This window comes from Oreochromis aureus, linkage group 22 (genome assembly GCF_013358895.1).
Source record: "Oreochromis aureus strain Israel breed Guangdong linkage group 22, ZZ_aureus, whole genome shotgun sequence".
Lineage (NCBI taxonomy): Eukaryota > Metazoa > Chordata > Actinopteri > Cichliformes > Cichlidae > Oreochromis > Oreochromis aureus.
Window position 1 is genome coordinate 6,119,374 of NC_052962.1, and position 16,132 is coordinate 6,135,505.

Below are 16,132 nucleotides of genomic sequence, written 5' to 3' on the forward strand. Positions count from 1 at the left end.
GCTGGTATTGTTAAAAAAAATCTATCAATCCAGTAATACTTAGCCACCCTTGATATGACGGGCCTGATAGATATTTTTGGAATTAAATTTCTTTGTTATGATTGATTGTTGCTATTCTATGGGGAAGTTTTAGCCTATATCAGCTGTCAGAGAACAAAGCAATCTAACTCGGTACATTTTGCCCTTTTGGGAAGAACATCTTTTAAATCGCAAGGTCTCTCAGGACTTTTCCTTCTCTGTCTTGTTTCTGTCCCCTCAAAGCTGATGTCTCCTCCGTGACATTGGTTATTCTTTTACGTCTCAGCTTCTGATCTATGTTTAGTGAAGCAGCAGCAGCAGGGCTATAGCTGTTACTTCCCCTGTCTGCAGCTCTGTACTGCCTTGCCACTATGTGCTGAGGGCATTGCCCTCATCTTGGTTTATCTAACGTCTCAGCAGTACACTTGGAGATTCGGGCCAACCTTGGAGACAGAAATAACCTCTTTGTGCTTGAAACTGGACGTTCTGCGTCACAGGGACGAGAAGAACTGCAATCACAGTGTTCACACATGACAGCAGTAATTAGGCTTTATCGTTCTTATGTGATTCTCTGCAAGGGCTGAACCTCATTTGTGTTACAAGCGATGAGGAGTTGTTTTGCAATCTTCTTCTTAAGGCAGTTCCATTTTCCTTCCATTGTTTCACTTTTCTCTAACCTTATAGTGTAAGTTTGAAAAGTCAGCAGCAAATGTTGCTGTCTCCATTTAACAAACACTGTTCTTCTTATGTGAATTCTTCTTGGAGTGATTCTAAATGATCCAAATGATCATTTTGCGTGGCTGCTTCTAGGCTCAGGCCATCTTTCACCTTTCTTCCCTATGGTGTGCGTCAGGGTTCTGTTTTGGGGCTTTTATTGTTTCTTTTATATTTTTTCCCTCGTCAGAACTTTTAAAGACATTTTTATCACTGCATTGCAGATGAAATTCAATTGTATATCTCTTTTAAGCCCCAAGATTCTTTTAAGCTACACATACTACATACATGCTTAGACTCTGGTAAAAGTTGGATGACTGACAATTTTCTCCATCTTAATGAAGAGAAAGCAGAAGTCCTTGTTTTTGCCCCTGACTGAGTTGTACCTTAGAAAATTCTAGGTCCCATTTCCACATTTGCTAAATCGTCTTCTGTCAGGAACCTTGAGGTGACTTCTGATGCTCACTTCTCACTTTAAATACTCATGTTTAATCTTTGGTTTGCTCTTTCTTTTATCACTTAAAAATATTCTCAAGTTGAGTGCCATCGTGTCACACTCTAAATCGAAATTATTATTCATGCATTTATTTCATCACGTCTGGATTATTATAATTCATTGTTCACCTGTCCTTATAAAACATCCCTGTAGCGTCTCCAGGTTGTTCAGAATGCTGCTGTGAGGCTTCTGAATAAGTCTCCTAAGTTTATTCATTTCACACTGTTGCTTATTCAGTTACACTGGCTCCCCATCAACTTTAGAGTTCACCTTAAGTCTGGTTCTGACTTTTTCCCACTGTGTGGAAAAGCACCAGCGTACATCAGAGAACTTTACATCCATATGTCCCCATCACATCCCTGAGGCTATGTGAGTCTTGTGGATACAAGGCTGAAAATTAAAGGAGATGTATTTAATCTTTGGTAACCAGCTTTCAACCAATTCCACCTCCCCAGCAAATGTGTCAGTGGGGACTGCAAAGTTATTTTAACTATATAATTCTAACTATAAACACTGATAGGTCACTTTTAACATGAAACGGCACTGAATGGAAAGAAGAATGGTTTGCCTCTATATTCCTTGAACATGTGGGAATATCCTCCTTTTTCTATGTTAAAAAATACTAGTTTTGACTGACTTATACCTGTGAACTTCCTTGGGTCAAAAGTTATGACTGAAGGAGAAGATTGGTGTGCAAATTGATGGGCAAATCACCTTCAGCAGAGCAGTTTAATACACTGGATACAACCAGCATATTGATGCTCTGCTCCATCTTTCTTGACTTTACCCTCTTACACTTAGAGGGTAACACTACACTTCATATCAGACAACAAGTCTTTGACTCACCAAAAAAACATTAAGACATTTAAATCTAAGAACTTGTGAGGTTTATTTAGCCAGTATTCGTGATTATATAGTCCATGTCCCAAAAGGAATATCACATTTATATATATATATATATATATATATATATATATATATATATATATATATATATATATATATATATATATATATAAGTTTACACTAGAGAGTGACTGAATACAATCATAAGACTAAAAAAAAAGACACAATGGGCCTAATTTATTTAGATAATTATTCATGTGTTCACAATGCTTTTTAATTTAATTGTCTGCTATATAGTCAGACTTCTATTCAAGGCCACTCTGCCAATGAGGGAGTTGTTGGGGTTTAATTAGGTCATCAAGCTCAGAAGAAAGGGCGAGATAGTAATCATAAAATACTAAATTTGAACAACTTGCCCTGAGAGACAGTATCAGTCAAAAAAAGTGTATTTTTAGCTTTAGTACATTAGGAGTCAATAAAGAAAGAAAGTACTACACAGACAGAGCAGGTGGACATGTATTTCTGCTCAGTGGAAGGAAAGTTCAGCTGTGTCACACACATTACATCATTCCTCGTTTGGTGAATGATTTAAGCAAAATTTCACAAATTCTTTTTATTCATGATTATAAATAAAATGTTATTATTTTTTTCATCAGTTTTATTTGCAAAATGATTGTGAGGAGTGATGAGCTCTCAGATGGAACACCAAACCTACTCTATTGTCCTTCTGTAACACATCGATTTTTTGAGTTTTTGACAGCATGCCATGGTTCTCAGTACCAAATGAAAAATATATAGCGGGCTATAATTCTTATGTTAAAGGAGTGTATTGTAAGTAAACTGGGAGGAACAGGTGGAGCTAATGAACACAACTGAAAGCAACAGGGCTGGGGCAGGCAATTATAAAAAAAGGAAAAGGATGGGAAGTAAAGCAACTAACAGAAAAGAAGATGATTTATACACAATGAAACACGTTGTTTACCAAGGGGAAGCTATGAGCATAGCACACTGATCAGTTAGAGTAGAAATGTGAAATATAAGATCTAGCCCAGCTGGTTCTATCACTTAAAAAATGCTTCATTGTGCTTTTGGGTTTTAAACTGGTAAATGTGACCACAGTGTTGCCTTTTTAACTTTCTTCTCCTTACCACTTTCAGAGCCCATGCGTGCCTTGCGTGGTCTGACAGCCACAGAGATCCAGCCCCGGCAGCTGACCCTCCAGTGGGAGCCACTGGGATACAACCTCACCCGCTGTCACACCTACACCTTGTCACTGTGCTACCGCTACTCAATGCCAACAGGGGGCAGTGGAGGAAACAACGCGACCGTCAGGGAATGCCTGTCTGTGGATCGCAACACTTCTCACTTTACCCTGAGAGACCTGCCACCCTTTCGTGCGGTACACGTTCGGCTGGCGCTCGCCAACCCAGAGGGCAAGAAGGAGAGCAGAGAGGTCACCTTTCAGACTGAGGAAGACAGTGAGTGGGCAGCTTCATTTTTGCCCTGTGGATGCTCGTACTCACATATGCAGGGCTTTGCTGAAATGGCTTGCATTTGTTAACTGCATCATCATTATGGGAGACAGCGATGCTTTTTTATGCATGCACTGGAGCTCTTTATTGTCATAGTTACTTAGCTCTGGCTTCAGAACTTCTTGAATGTGCAGTTGCTCCTTCATGCTCAGATAATTATTGTGCACTTCTTAGACAAATGTATGCCTTTAGTCATTCAGTAACAACAAACAACAGAAAAACACACACAAATACTGACTCACAGAATAGGCTGGATCAGCATAACTAAATGGAGGATCAGCCTTTTAAATGGAGACCAGTGGAACATTAATCAGCTTGAGCCATGGCCGGTAGCAAAATGGTAAAATGATTTTGCTTATCTTTGTATTAATATTTTCCTGTGTACATCAGCAGATTAAGTATATTCTAATGCAAATTGCTGGTAGAAGTACAGAAGGTCAAATGTGTATTGTTATTGAGTGAAAGCAAGATTTTCAGTGTAATAGAAAGCCACTCAGGGATAGCTTTGACCCAGTGGAGAGAGTAAGAGGGGATGATGAGCAACTAGCAGGATTTTCTTAATGCATCTTAAAAATGCATTTAAGCAGCCTCTAAAATGTACTATTGATTTCCATTACTTTATTATATCAGCACCTAAAAACACAAAGAGTTTGAGGAGATATGAAGCAAACAGACAGCGCTCCTAATTACCGACTCCTACACGTTGCTGTCTCGAAGGCAAGAGGAAATGCATTTACATAAATGAAGAAAAAACGTACAGACAGGAGCATGGTGTTGTGATTTTGTTTGTGGGATTTGACTGGTTTCGAAGTGACAAGTTAAAACACGCGTGTCAGAAAAAACAAGCTGTGATTGTTTTGGAGGGTTTTTTTTCTTCCTACTTTACTTGATATTTTGAATGCCAGCACCAATGGAAAGTTTTGCTTTTAAGCCACTGAATGGCAGACTGACAGTGTGACAGTCCCCAATCCCCCTGTCACAAGGCGAGCTGCCATCACCCTCCACAACTACAGTAATTGAGCCACAGCTGGTGACAGTTCCTCCTGCCTGTTTCCTGTTGGGCTCGACAATCAAACGCTGGCGTAGCGCTTTTCTCGCACTGCGTCTCTGCCGCTCGGAGGAAGGAGATTTTCCTGTCAGAGATACAGCAGGAATTTCATGTATGGTGCTTCGCCTTCCTCAGCTTCAGCTTTTTCTCTCAGGGAAACAGACAGCTCGAAGAAGTTTGATATTGCCGCAGAATCGCTTTCGGTAATTCAGTCATAGCTGATGCACAAACGGAAGAAAGCATCTCTGAGAACCTTTTATCAAATCGCATTAAATCGCATTTACCTTTGTAGCACTTTTTCGGATCAACACAAATACAGATAAGCAAGGGATAACAGGATAAAAAGGCCTGAGATTAAATGATAAAATAAAATAACTATCTAATGCTCAAATGTCAAGACCATGAAGGGCAAAGAAAGGTCAATGAAAGAATATACATCTCTCTTTTTTTCTCTGAAGTGCCAGAAGAGGCCGAACATGTTATTGTGAGAGGGCTTTTAGAGGCACAGCTGCTAAACCACAGTATTCCTTACCCCCTAACCTCGATCGTGAAACAGTTAAAGCAGTTGTTCTGAGGATCTAAGAGTCCCAGCGGTGCAGTTGGAGCATAGAAGCTCTGATATGTTCCCAGGTGCCAACCCAGGCATGGCTTTATAGACAAATAACAAAGACATTCAAATCCATCCTGTATTTGTCTGGAAGCCATTGCAGGGAAGTTTGCACAGGTATAACAATTTTTCTCTTTCTCGTACTAGTTAGGAGTAGTGCCGCATCATTTTAAATACAGAATAATCTGTAGTTCATGTTAAAATCCTTAGAAGTTCCACACCCGTGAAGTCTAAGTCATGAAGTCCGGTGATGATCCCAACGCTAACCTTGAACCCTATGCACCCTTCTACCTTCCTGATTTTGCTAGAGCTCATTTAAAGTACATTTGAACATCTGAACTTGAGTCTTCCTCAAGTTCAGACATTCACACTGATGTCAACCAGAATGGGTCTTTTGGCTTAAAGCGTGGAAGCACCCTCAACTTCACCCCACAATAACGAAGTAGCACCTGGAGATTTGACACTGTGTAGACCAACGCATAGGACAGAAATCTCATACCTTCTAAAGCAACAATAAAATGATTTTACTTTATAAAGGTGTGGGTGTCACCTGGGGCCAGACAACAGATTGTCTTAGCACCATAATCAGCTTCTCTCTCTGCCTACGTTATTATTTTTTTTAACATAAAATAAACTCAGTCATTATTCTGACAGTTTTGCAGGAGTACACAATTAAATTGGTGGAGTGCTTGTTCTGTGATACTTGCCATAACTTTGGACAATGAGCAATTGTTTTGGTCTCTCAGGGGCACACCTGAGAGGTCTAAACAATCAATGACTATATTGAGCCTTCAATATAAAATGGATTAGATAATTGTTTATTTTGTGATAGCTTATTTTCCTCTGTTGACTTTGCTTGTGCATTTTTGGAGGGGAAAATGTATTTTCATCATAACTGATAGAAACAGAACTTATACTTTATTGTTATTGAAAGTAATCTGAGGTTTTTCATTGAAAAATAACTGTGTGAAGTTTTGAGTTCTGTAAAATGATCGTAATGGTGTTCAAGTTGTTGTCAAGTGGGTCTTTCATATGTCATTACCAAAAACACAAGATTTTTAAACAATAGTAAAAATGTACTTAGCTTATATTTATACTTATTAAAAGACTTAATAGGTTCTTTACTGTTAATCTATCACATCACTCCAGGGTGAGGCATGTAATACTGTGCTCAGTCACTGGGTAACAACAATGGTACTCATGGCAGCCGTACGAGAGGAAAGTGCTTCTCTCTGAAGAGAACACTGCTGACCATCTGCACTTCACTAAACCTCTGATGGAGAATTCAGATAATTGTTGGAGTAATGTTTTTGTTTTTTGGTTTTTTAATGAGACCAAACACACATTTTTGGATAAAGCATTAGAACTTGATACCATCTGTGAAACATGACGGTGATAGTTTCATACTTTGGTCAAGTTTTACTGCATCTGAAATGAGATGGCCTGCTGCCATAGATGGACCAATGAATTTTAAAATTATACGAGCAAGTCCTCAAGCCTTCTGACAGCTGACTGAATCTGAAGAGAGAATAAGGCATGCACCAAGAAAATAACCCTTAGCGTAAAAGTCATTCTACAAAATAACTTTAAAAAGAAACAAGAAGCACTCTGAGAGAGCAGACCCCCGCCAAGACAGCTCACTCTGGGCAGCATTTACTTTAAAGGGAACAGTATTTTGTGCACATTCATTCTGTTTTTTGTTCCTTTTTAAATGTACTTTAAAAAGTTTTAGTGCAGTAAAAATAAAGCATTTGGGGTCAATTTGAAAGAAAGGTAGATGGGAAATTTAAACGTCAGCTCAGAGGTCAAATATGATATGGTCTTTGGATTCAAACTATAATGTGATCTTTTCAATCCCCATATAACAGTATCATTTCCTAAATGTTGCCAATACAAACAAGGGCATAGCTTTAGCATTTAGCAAAAGCTAACCTCACAGAGGAAATAGGTGCAGAGAGGTTATTTTTTTAACTGTCTATTATCACCTATTTCAACGTCACTGACCGCAGAACCAAAAAGCACAGTGCTGGATTTTTTTTTTTTCACTTCTAGACATGACTTTACTCTTTCAGCACCCTTTTAGTGGCTGTCAACGCCAAAGGGTTTCTTTGGACATTCATTTATTCTCAGAACCTAAACTGGCCAGCTCAACACCTGCCTAAAAAAATATCTATATAACACAAAAAATAAATAAAAAAGATACATATAGATGTAGATGCATCTCATTAAACCACAACATGCAGAGGGATACTCAGGCAGTTGGATTACTTTACTGTTTCTCTGTCGGTACGGTGCTAAAGAAGAAAAATCTGCTGTCATCCTCTGAGACACGGTGCTCTGTTATCAGACAGTATTAGCCAGAATCTCAATTCATCCCGAGGGCTGGGAGCAAGCTGCTTCAGAGTTTTCTTTTCATCACCCCCTTCTGCTCTGTCTCTGTGTTCCCTTCTCTGTCCTCCTCCTCCATCCCTCCTTGGCCCTGTGCCTTTTCACTCTGTCAAAGGTGTTTTTACCCCCCGGCATGCCTGCCCAAGAGTCTATTAACTCGAGACCCGAGTGGACTGTTTGTTTCAGAGAAGGTTGTTTTCTCTCCTGCCGTAGTTCCTGGCGGCATCGCTCCAGAGTCCCTGACCTTCACCCCGCTCGACGACATGATATTCCTCAAGTGGGAGGAACCCGTAGAGCCAAACGGTCTCATCACACAGTATGAGGTAAGCTACCTCGTTACTAACGCAAAAAATCCACAGTCCACAACAATGACAACAACTGAATTCACATAACACGCACTTATCCTCACTGAGGGTAAGATGTTATTTTTGCCTTGTATATATCTAGTTTTATTCATCCTCCTTCAGCAAAATGACTCAGATCAATGAGAAGTCTCTTCTGTGGGCTTTAAGGACTCCACTGCTCCCCCTCTTTGATTTCCTCCAGGCCTGTTTTTGTGTGTCTTGCCTAAACCCCAATAGCACACATGAGGCTGAGCTTCTGGAGTAGGTAGGACTCACTTTTCACAGTTCATAGGATTTACTGTACGTGTTCATATGGTAATGAAGCTGCAGCCCAGACTTCAGGCTGTAATTACATGGGGGACAACCATTCTAATTACTTATTTGCCTAAGAGATGCCTCCACAAGGGGGCAACTTTAAATGTTTCTAATTAATTATTGATGGCCCCATATCAACTACAGACCTTTGTAGCACAGGCTTTGGAGCTTTTTTTGCGTAAGTACATGTGAAGACCCACTGTGGCTTAACACATGGTCACTGGGCAGGGAGAGAAAATGAGTTTCTTTTCACAAGCAGAGGCCTGAAAAGTGAGGAGCCACGCATAGAATCGAGTGCTGCGATAACCTTGGTGTGCATACAGATCATACGCCTTCGCCCCAAACCTCCAAACTGCTAGTGCAGTGAATTTACACTTCTGGATTTTTGAGACTGAAACCAAAATGTGAAGACAATGTGTTTGTTTGCTACCGGGTGACACAGCTACTTAGAAGTTGCTTATTTTGTAATAAGAAAGATCCTAATGAGAACCACAAATGCCTGCCTTTACTGTTGCTTCTTGTTGCCAATAATGTTCTGAATTTCACATCGTATTCAGTGAATCCACAGAAGCCCAGCCCTCTAAAAATCCATAAAAAGTCATCGGTTATATTCAGTGACTTTGTATGGAACTGCCTCAAGCCTGTAATTTGCTTTTGCATCAATGCAAGTTGGACTTTTTTTTTTCTTTTATCAATAAAAAGATTTTTTGTTTTGTCTTTAATTTTAACTTTGCCTTCTCTCATTCTTTCTTTATGCACACAGATGTTAACTGTTTTTGAGGTTACTTGAGAGGCATTTAGTTCAATTCAGTTTTATTTATACAGCGCCAAATCACAACAACAGTCACCTCAAGGCGCTTTATATTGTAAGGTAGACCCTACAATAACACCCAACAATCATATGACCCCCTATCACCAAGCACTTTGGCAACAGTGGGAAGGAAAAACTCCCAGGAAGAAACCTCTGGCAGAACTAGGCTCAGGGAGGGGCGGCCATCTGCTGCGACCGGTTATGGAGAGAGAAGGAAGACAGGATAAAAGACAGGCTGTGGAAGAGAGCCAGAGATTAATAACAAGTATGATTCAATGCAGAGAGGTCTACAGTAGTTGATTTATTTCTCCCAAGAGAAAATATGTATCTTTTTTCTAGCTCCGACTGCTTATATATCCACAAAGTCTTGGTTGCACTAAAATTCCTATAACCATGTAAACATGGCTTCAACAAAAACATGTAATTAAGAAAAACATGTTTCGTTCAATAAGATGTTTCCTATTATGAGGGCACTATTGTTAATTTTCTAATTTTAACCTCAATTCAGAACCACAGATACTATTTGTACAGACAGCATTAAAAGAGACTATAATACTCATTGAAGTTTTTTTTTTACATATTTATGATAATAACCACCCATTTGTTAGAACAATCTTTTTATTTAGTAAAACAGGTTTCATGTAATACAGGCATCACAAAAAAGAGCTGGGCTCATCAGCTAAAATCTGTTTAAGAGGGTGAAAACAATAGAGCCTGAGTGAGGCTACTGAAATAACACAGTGTGTTTTCTCACCTTCAACTGTCCTATTGTTCCCTAATATTACATTATTTAGGTGCAATCACAATAAAAAAATAAATAATAACAATAATAGACCTGATATTTGGTTAAATGCATAAATGAATGGATGGAGTGGGTGATAGAAAATGGTCCCAGCATGAACTGCTTAAAGGCCGAAACACACCTCGGGAAACAAACATGGTTAAATAACCTAAACTCCTTTGGACACCAATGAGGCCTGAGAGACAAACCAGCCAAATCTGAGCTTTGGGTTGCACTGCCAACTGCCCTGAGGTAAAGTGTTAACATTTCAGTGTCAAGATACTGTCGGGTAGAAGGAAGAGGCTCTTTTACAGCCAGCCTGCCTGATTTCCTCAGTTTTATGTCTCTCGATTTACAGACTTGCACACATTCATCAAACAGCAACAAGGAAACAACCTCATACTGCTTTTAATTCATACTTTTCATCTTTAGTATGTGTTATTTTTCTCTGGTTTTTACTTTATCACCTAATCCTGAATGCTGTGTAAAATCAGCCTGTGAGTGCTATAGAACGTAGATATGACACTAAGTCTACCTGATTATCTGTGGCTAACTGTAGCACAAGATTTATTAGACCTCCACTGTGAGTCGACATCTTTTTGCAGTAGCCTTAAGATTAATTGAGAGGCATTTCTGTGAGAAGGTTTTCAAATAAAATGCCATCTAAATTTAATCTTTTACCCGGTGTGAGTAACAAGCTATGGATTCTGTAAAGCATATCACACAAGCTGTATGAGCTTATACAGTCTGGTCTGACCTACGAATGCTATCAGTGCTATACCGTGTTTCCCTTATGTGAACACGTGCTTAACAGCAGCTAAAAATCCATGTTATGTAAAAATGTTATGTAATTGTCATAACTGCAAAGCTGTTATGTGTCACATTGATTTTTAATTTTGCATCCAGCAGTGTGTGGGTCTAGAAATCTTTCCTGTGTTCCAGACATTAGATATTCATGCTCCCTAGAGGCTTAAAACTAACGTTAACCAGCTAACTTATAACGTTTCTTATTTCCTCTCTGGCACATCAGAGTTTTCAAATATCATGGGAATTACAGTACTTAATAGTTAATTCTTCTGCCACCTCACATTTCCTTGCATGTATCTAAGAAAAAGGGGCAATAGGTGGAGCAGTTATCGAAACATGTGCAAACATACACGGTGTACAATTCTGCTGAGCTTGAAAATCTGTGTTTTGTATAATCACGCACAGCCTGACAGCGAACAGATACATGCATCGGGTCCTGTGTCGGGTCTTTGCTGTTTTGTTCCTTCTTCTTAAGGTCATGGCTTTCATGTTTGCCTGCTGTACGTACAGCCCCTTCTTCTTTTGTCCTCCACTTGTTCAGTTTCCTCAGCACACTAGAGTTTGGCTAACAGCTCTTTGGGAATCATCTTATTGGGACAAAAATACTATTGTATGCCTGTCACACTGTGTTATCTTTGGCATTTTTCATAGATGTCTCTAAAGAAATTGGAACAAATTATGTGTTTTTGTGGTAAATGATTTGTAACAAAATGTGTCTAAATTTAAAACTGGTTCTTTTCTACGTTGTCTGTATTGACTATACCGGTTCATCCCTTGAATTAGGTGCATTTTTAAAGCTTGAATGATTTGTAGGTCGATATTAAGAGGCTGAACAAATAAAAAGAAAAAAGGAACATTCCTCTGAAGTCTTTCCTCTGAGAAAGACTTTCTAAAGGCCTGGAGAAAAGTTTCTCAAGACCACTTGAAAAAAATGAAAAAGTCTCATATAACAAAATGAGGGGTGCCTCAAGACTTTTGCACAGTAGTGTATCTTAACAAGTTTCATAGTTTGTGATTCACAGATGATGGAAACCACAAAATGATAAGATGTAGTGGGTTTTGCGATCAACTAAGCTTTATTTGTCATCACTTCTATTTTTAGGTGAAATTACTTGATACCATTTTCCCCCAGGCTTACATGCTCCCTCTTAACTGCTATGAGTTGTCATAGTGGTATATTAATATGCTTACATTATTATCCCTTCTCTTAATCACTTATCCAGTTCAGGGTCACAAGGGGGCTAAAGCATGACAAGATCATCATATCATGTTAAAAAGATCAAAAAGAGACTGAACCTTTCTGGTAGAAAAGCAAGAACAGACGTGCACAGGTCTGGATTACATTAGATAAGGTTTGGACCGTTTTAATCCAGTATCATCATTTTCTCTATTTTCAGATCAGTTACCAGAGTATTGAGTCATCAGATCCAGGTATTAATGTGCCAGGTCCTCGCCGTACAGTGTCCAAGCTGAGAAATGAGACCTACCACATGTTCTCAGGCCTCCATCCTGGAACCACTTACCTGGTGTCTGTCCGGGCCAGAACTGCCAAGGGCTTTGGCCAGACTGCACTCACTGAGATCACCACCAACATTTCTGGTTAGTCTTTGCACTGACTGCTGTCTGTGTGTGTACATGTTGATGTCTGTGTGTGTACATGTGCGTAAGAGATTTTCTCTTGACTGGTATTTAATGATGAATTCAGATTTTCAATGGCTGTGACAGGACAAGTCTAAAGAAAAAAAAACATGTTTTTTTTTACGATAGGAGACTATGTCATGATATGCAATTCCCTCCCTTTGAAGAGCTTTGGTTAAATTACACATTTACTTTTAAACTGTACAAATTATTTTCATTCTTGTACACCTTTCAGATGCACACTGGCTTAGTTTGATAGAATAACAGCAGAGCAAATTATAGCCAAATACAAATGTTCAGCTTGAATGGTTTGGGTGAAAACAGCTTTGTTCACATCATCGCGGCCTGCGTTTTCCATTCAAAGGACACGCAGCCGTTCAGAAATTAGAGAAGCGGTGTTTGTTAGGGAAGAGGTTACTGCTATGGATCTCAAGATTCTGTTCTGTCTGTGGGGACTGTGAAACACTCTCCCCCTGATTGGGTGTCTGCAGGCCATTTTCACTAATGGTGTTTACTTTGATGAAACATCACTTGCTATTGTTGTGTCTCCCTCATACAGCACGTGGGGGGTAAATGGAGTGTGTGGATGATTTGGATTCATTCAGGAATCCACACACAAAAGCAGTTAAAGAAAATAAAGCTTCCTAAAAAGGTCTGCAGTTATTGCTTGTTCCTTCTTTCTCGAGATGAACCTGTATAAAATCTCTTGATGCTGAAGATCGCAGGCTTTAATAATGTTTCAGGCTTCTTCTTGTTAAAATGATCTGATTATGTTAATCCGAACAGCAAAACAAAAAGTCATTTTCTTCTGTCAAATTACATATTGAGCTCCTAAAAACAATTAACTGTGTGCCAAATCTAGAACTAAACAAGACTGTTTAGCTAATGATGTTGACTTTTTGTGTGACAGCGGTGTATTTCAAGGTCTAGGTAGCAAGTCAGATAATTAGGTAGTATTTCTGAAACAGCTCGAGGGCTGCAGCGGTCAGCGATGGGACCTCACGACAGATCATGGTCCAACAACAGGATGGTTAGAAATGTTCCAGAACAAACTGATCTATGCAGGATCTTTGTCCAGAGATGGAACACCCTCGCAGGTTCTGTCAGCACACAAAGTCTGAACTGGTCATATTGTTTAGGTTATTAGAAAGTGCTTTAACTTCTATTTTTTTGTCACCCTTATTTGTGCCACATTTTTCCATCTCTGCCAAGGAGAATATGTTTTTGGCAGTTTTTGCACGTGTGTCATTCAAAGTTTTTGAAAGAATTCTGATAAAACTTTGTAGGGGTGTAGAGTGGGGTCATGTTAACAATTCATTAAAATTTGACTTGCATGCACCGAGGTCTTCAAGGTCAACTTAATGATTTATTGGTCGAAAACTCATAAAAACCTCATAACTTAGTAACTATGATTCTTACAAGTGTGGTGTATAGTCAAAAAAAAATACTGTATACAGATTTAAACCTCATTTAACCTCTGACCTTTCCTTCAAGATCAAATAAGGTCAACATTTTATTAAATGTCTTTTATCTTTAAAACTGCTTAAAATTGTCAACATTTAGGAAATGATAACAGTATAGGAGGATTCTAAATATCACATTATAGTTTGTCACATTTGACCTCTGATGTCAATTTAATATTTCACATCTGCCTTCCTTTCAAGTTGACCCCAAAATACGTTATATCTTAAAGAAAGTATTGTCAAACAGAGAATGATGTGCCTCATTAGCTGCCCGCTATGTAAAAGACAGCGAGCTGCCTTGGCAGAGGTTTGCACTCTGAGTGCTTCTTAAATTTGTTTCTGCACTTTTTATTAGATTTTTGTTTCATAACTTATTTCAAACAAATAAATGTAAGTTACAAAAGATTAATTTCATTGACTGTGTCTTAAATTTGACCAAAAACAGAGCAAAGCACAAGAGTTTGGATTGTTCAGCGAAGGAGAATAGCAACGAATTTTATGAAAGAGTCTTTGCAAAAAGTGGAGACTGTGACATTTGCTGTTGTACTGAATTTACCTGCACGCTATAGTTCATTGCAGTCTTTTTCCAGTTTGTTGGATTTACATTATATGCATACTAAATCCTACCCAAATGTGTCCTGCTTGATAAATAGTAAACCGACACAAGAAAATGATAAATGATAGCGAGATGTGCCATTATATTTACTGCACCTCTCTTAGTTTGCATCCAAATATGAAATATAAATGTAACATTTCACTTTTACATGACTTTGTTGCAAGCTGACCCAAAAATATGTCATATCTTTTAAAAAACAGTACTGTCAAGCGAAAGCGAATGAATCCATATACACTCAAAATTATGTTAAAATAGCTTTCAGCAGTGCAAATAACAAAGCCTGCTTTTTGTACTTTTTACTCCACTACAAACTCCTTAAAGTATTTTCTAAAAAAGAACAAAGAAAATAAAATGAAAATATACAAAATACAACACTATTCCTTTAAAGTCACTACTGCCCAGAGAGTGAGTTGCCTTGTGGAGGGTTGCACTCTCTGAGTGCTTCTTGTTAACTTCAGAATTTGGGAAAGTCAAACATGTTTATGGTTGTTCTGAACAGCCGCGCTCTAATGCAGAGTCGAAAACCTGCTTTTGAGGGGATACATTACTGTTTAATTATGGGGATAAAGGCGCACATTTTCAGGAAGACTGAATGACGTTAGGATTGTCTAGTGTAGTATAGGTGTCCCGTATTTGTGAAAAAGTCTCTCTAGAGCCAACCTTGAGCTATTGCAGTGCACTTTCAAATTTTGAATGTAACTTCTTTATATTCATACATTAAATACATTAAATATTATACATTAAAGTAATAGAATCAGTGCATTCAAGTAAAATAGAAAAAAATGCTCATTGTTAAAGTTTTATTAATTAGTTTCTTTTATGGCAGTTTAATGGCTTACAGCAGTTTCTCTTTTTAAAGTTGTTTCTTTTCCTTTTCATTTCTCCTCTGATTCAAGTGTGCTTGTTTCATGTCTACTTATTATTACTGTCTCCTAAAGCAGACAATGACGTAACTTTATCCCTAGGCATGCAGAATATATTGAACATTTTGATTTTAGTCTGGTGTTTTCTGATGCCAAACAAGGAGATTGGTGGATTGTAAACGTTATTGTCTTAATAAAAATACCTTTTGGTTCTGCTGGATCTTGGAGCTTTTTATATTCCAGGAGAATTCTTTTCCCCACACTGTATGTAATACAGCATCCATCTCTATTATCTGTACCTGTTCCATTCGGTTTAGAAAGTGGCTTATGTGGGCCTGCAGATGTCAGAGTATACAATTAAATCTATAGTATCACATGCTCCCACCTGGCTGCGCTGTCAGGAGCTCTGGGCAGCCAGCTCCTGTTCCAGTTTAGTACCACACATGCAAGTGTAATGCTGTACTCGTTAGCTTTTTCATTATTCATTGGCTTTAACCACCTAACACACACTGGCTCAAACACTCCTGAGCATGTCTGCATATAATGCAGACCTCAGATGTTTGTGTGCAAGCATGAGTGTGTGTTTTTTCGGATGACAGGTTACACAAGCAGGTTTTTACGACGGGCATTAATGCCTTGCCTCAGCAGAAACATTTTCCACTTCCATTACGGAACCTTTTTGTTTCGGCTTATCTGTTGTACCAGGATAGCCATTTGCTTCACTACGTACTCCAATTAATTCACTCCCTGTAGTAAACAGAGATGGGAACACTCAACCCCTTTGTCCCCAGAGCTTTGCTGAGGTTGTGCAGCATTGAGATCTGTCCTAATTATATTATAAGAGC

At 38.7% G+C, this 16,132-nt stretch overlaps 1 protein-coding gene across 3 annotated transcripts in view; it reads left to right on the forward strand.

Moving 5' to 3' along the window:
- The window catches only part of LOC116321133 (receptor-type tyrosine-protein phosphatase U-like), a 261,081-nt gene that overhangs the window by 170,696 nt on the left and 74,253 nt on the right, over window positions 1-16,132 (forward strand). For all 3 annotated transcript variants that reach the window (XM_039605707.1, XM_039605708.1, XM_039605709.1), the window contains exons 8-10: window positions 3,232-3,552; window positions 7,863-7,972; window positions 12,105-12,306. In XM_039605707.1, coding sequence (XP_039461641.1) covers window positions 3,232-3,552; window positions 7,863-7,972; window positions 12,105-12,306 — 633 coding nt within the window. The remainder of the gene's footprint in view (window positions 1-3,231; window positions 3,553-7,862; window positions 7,973-12,104; window positions 12,307-16,132) is intronic.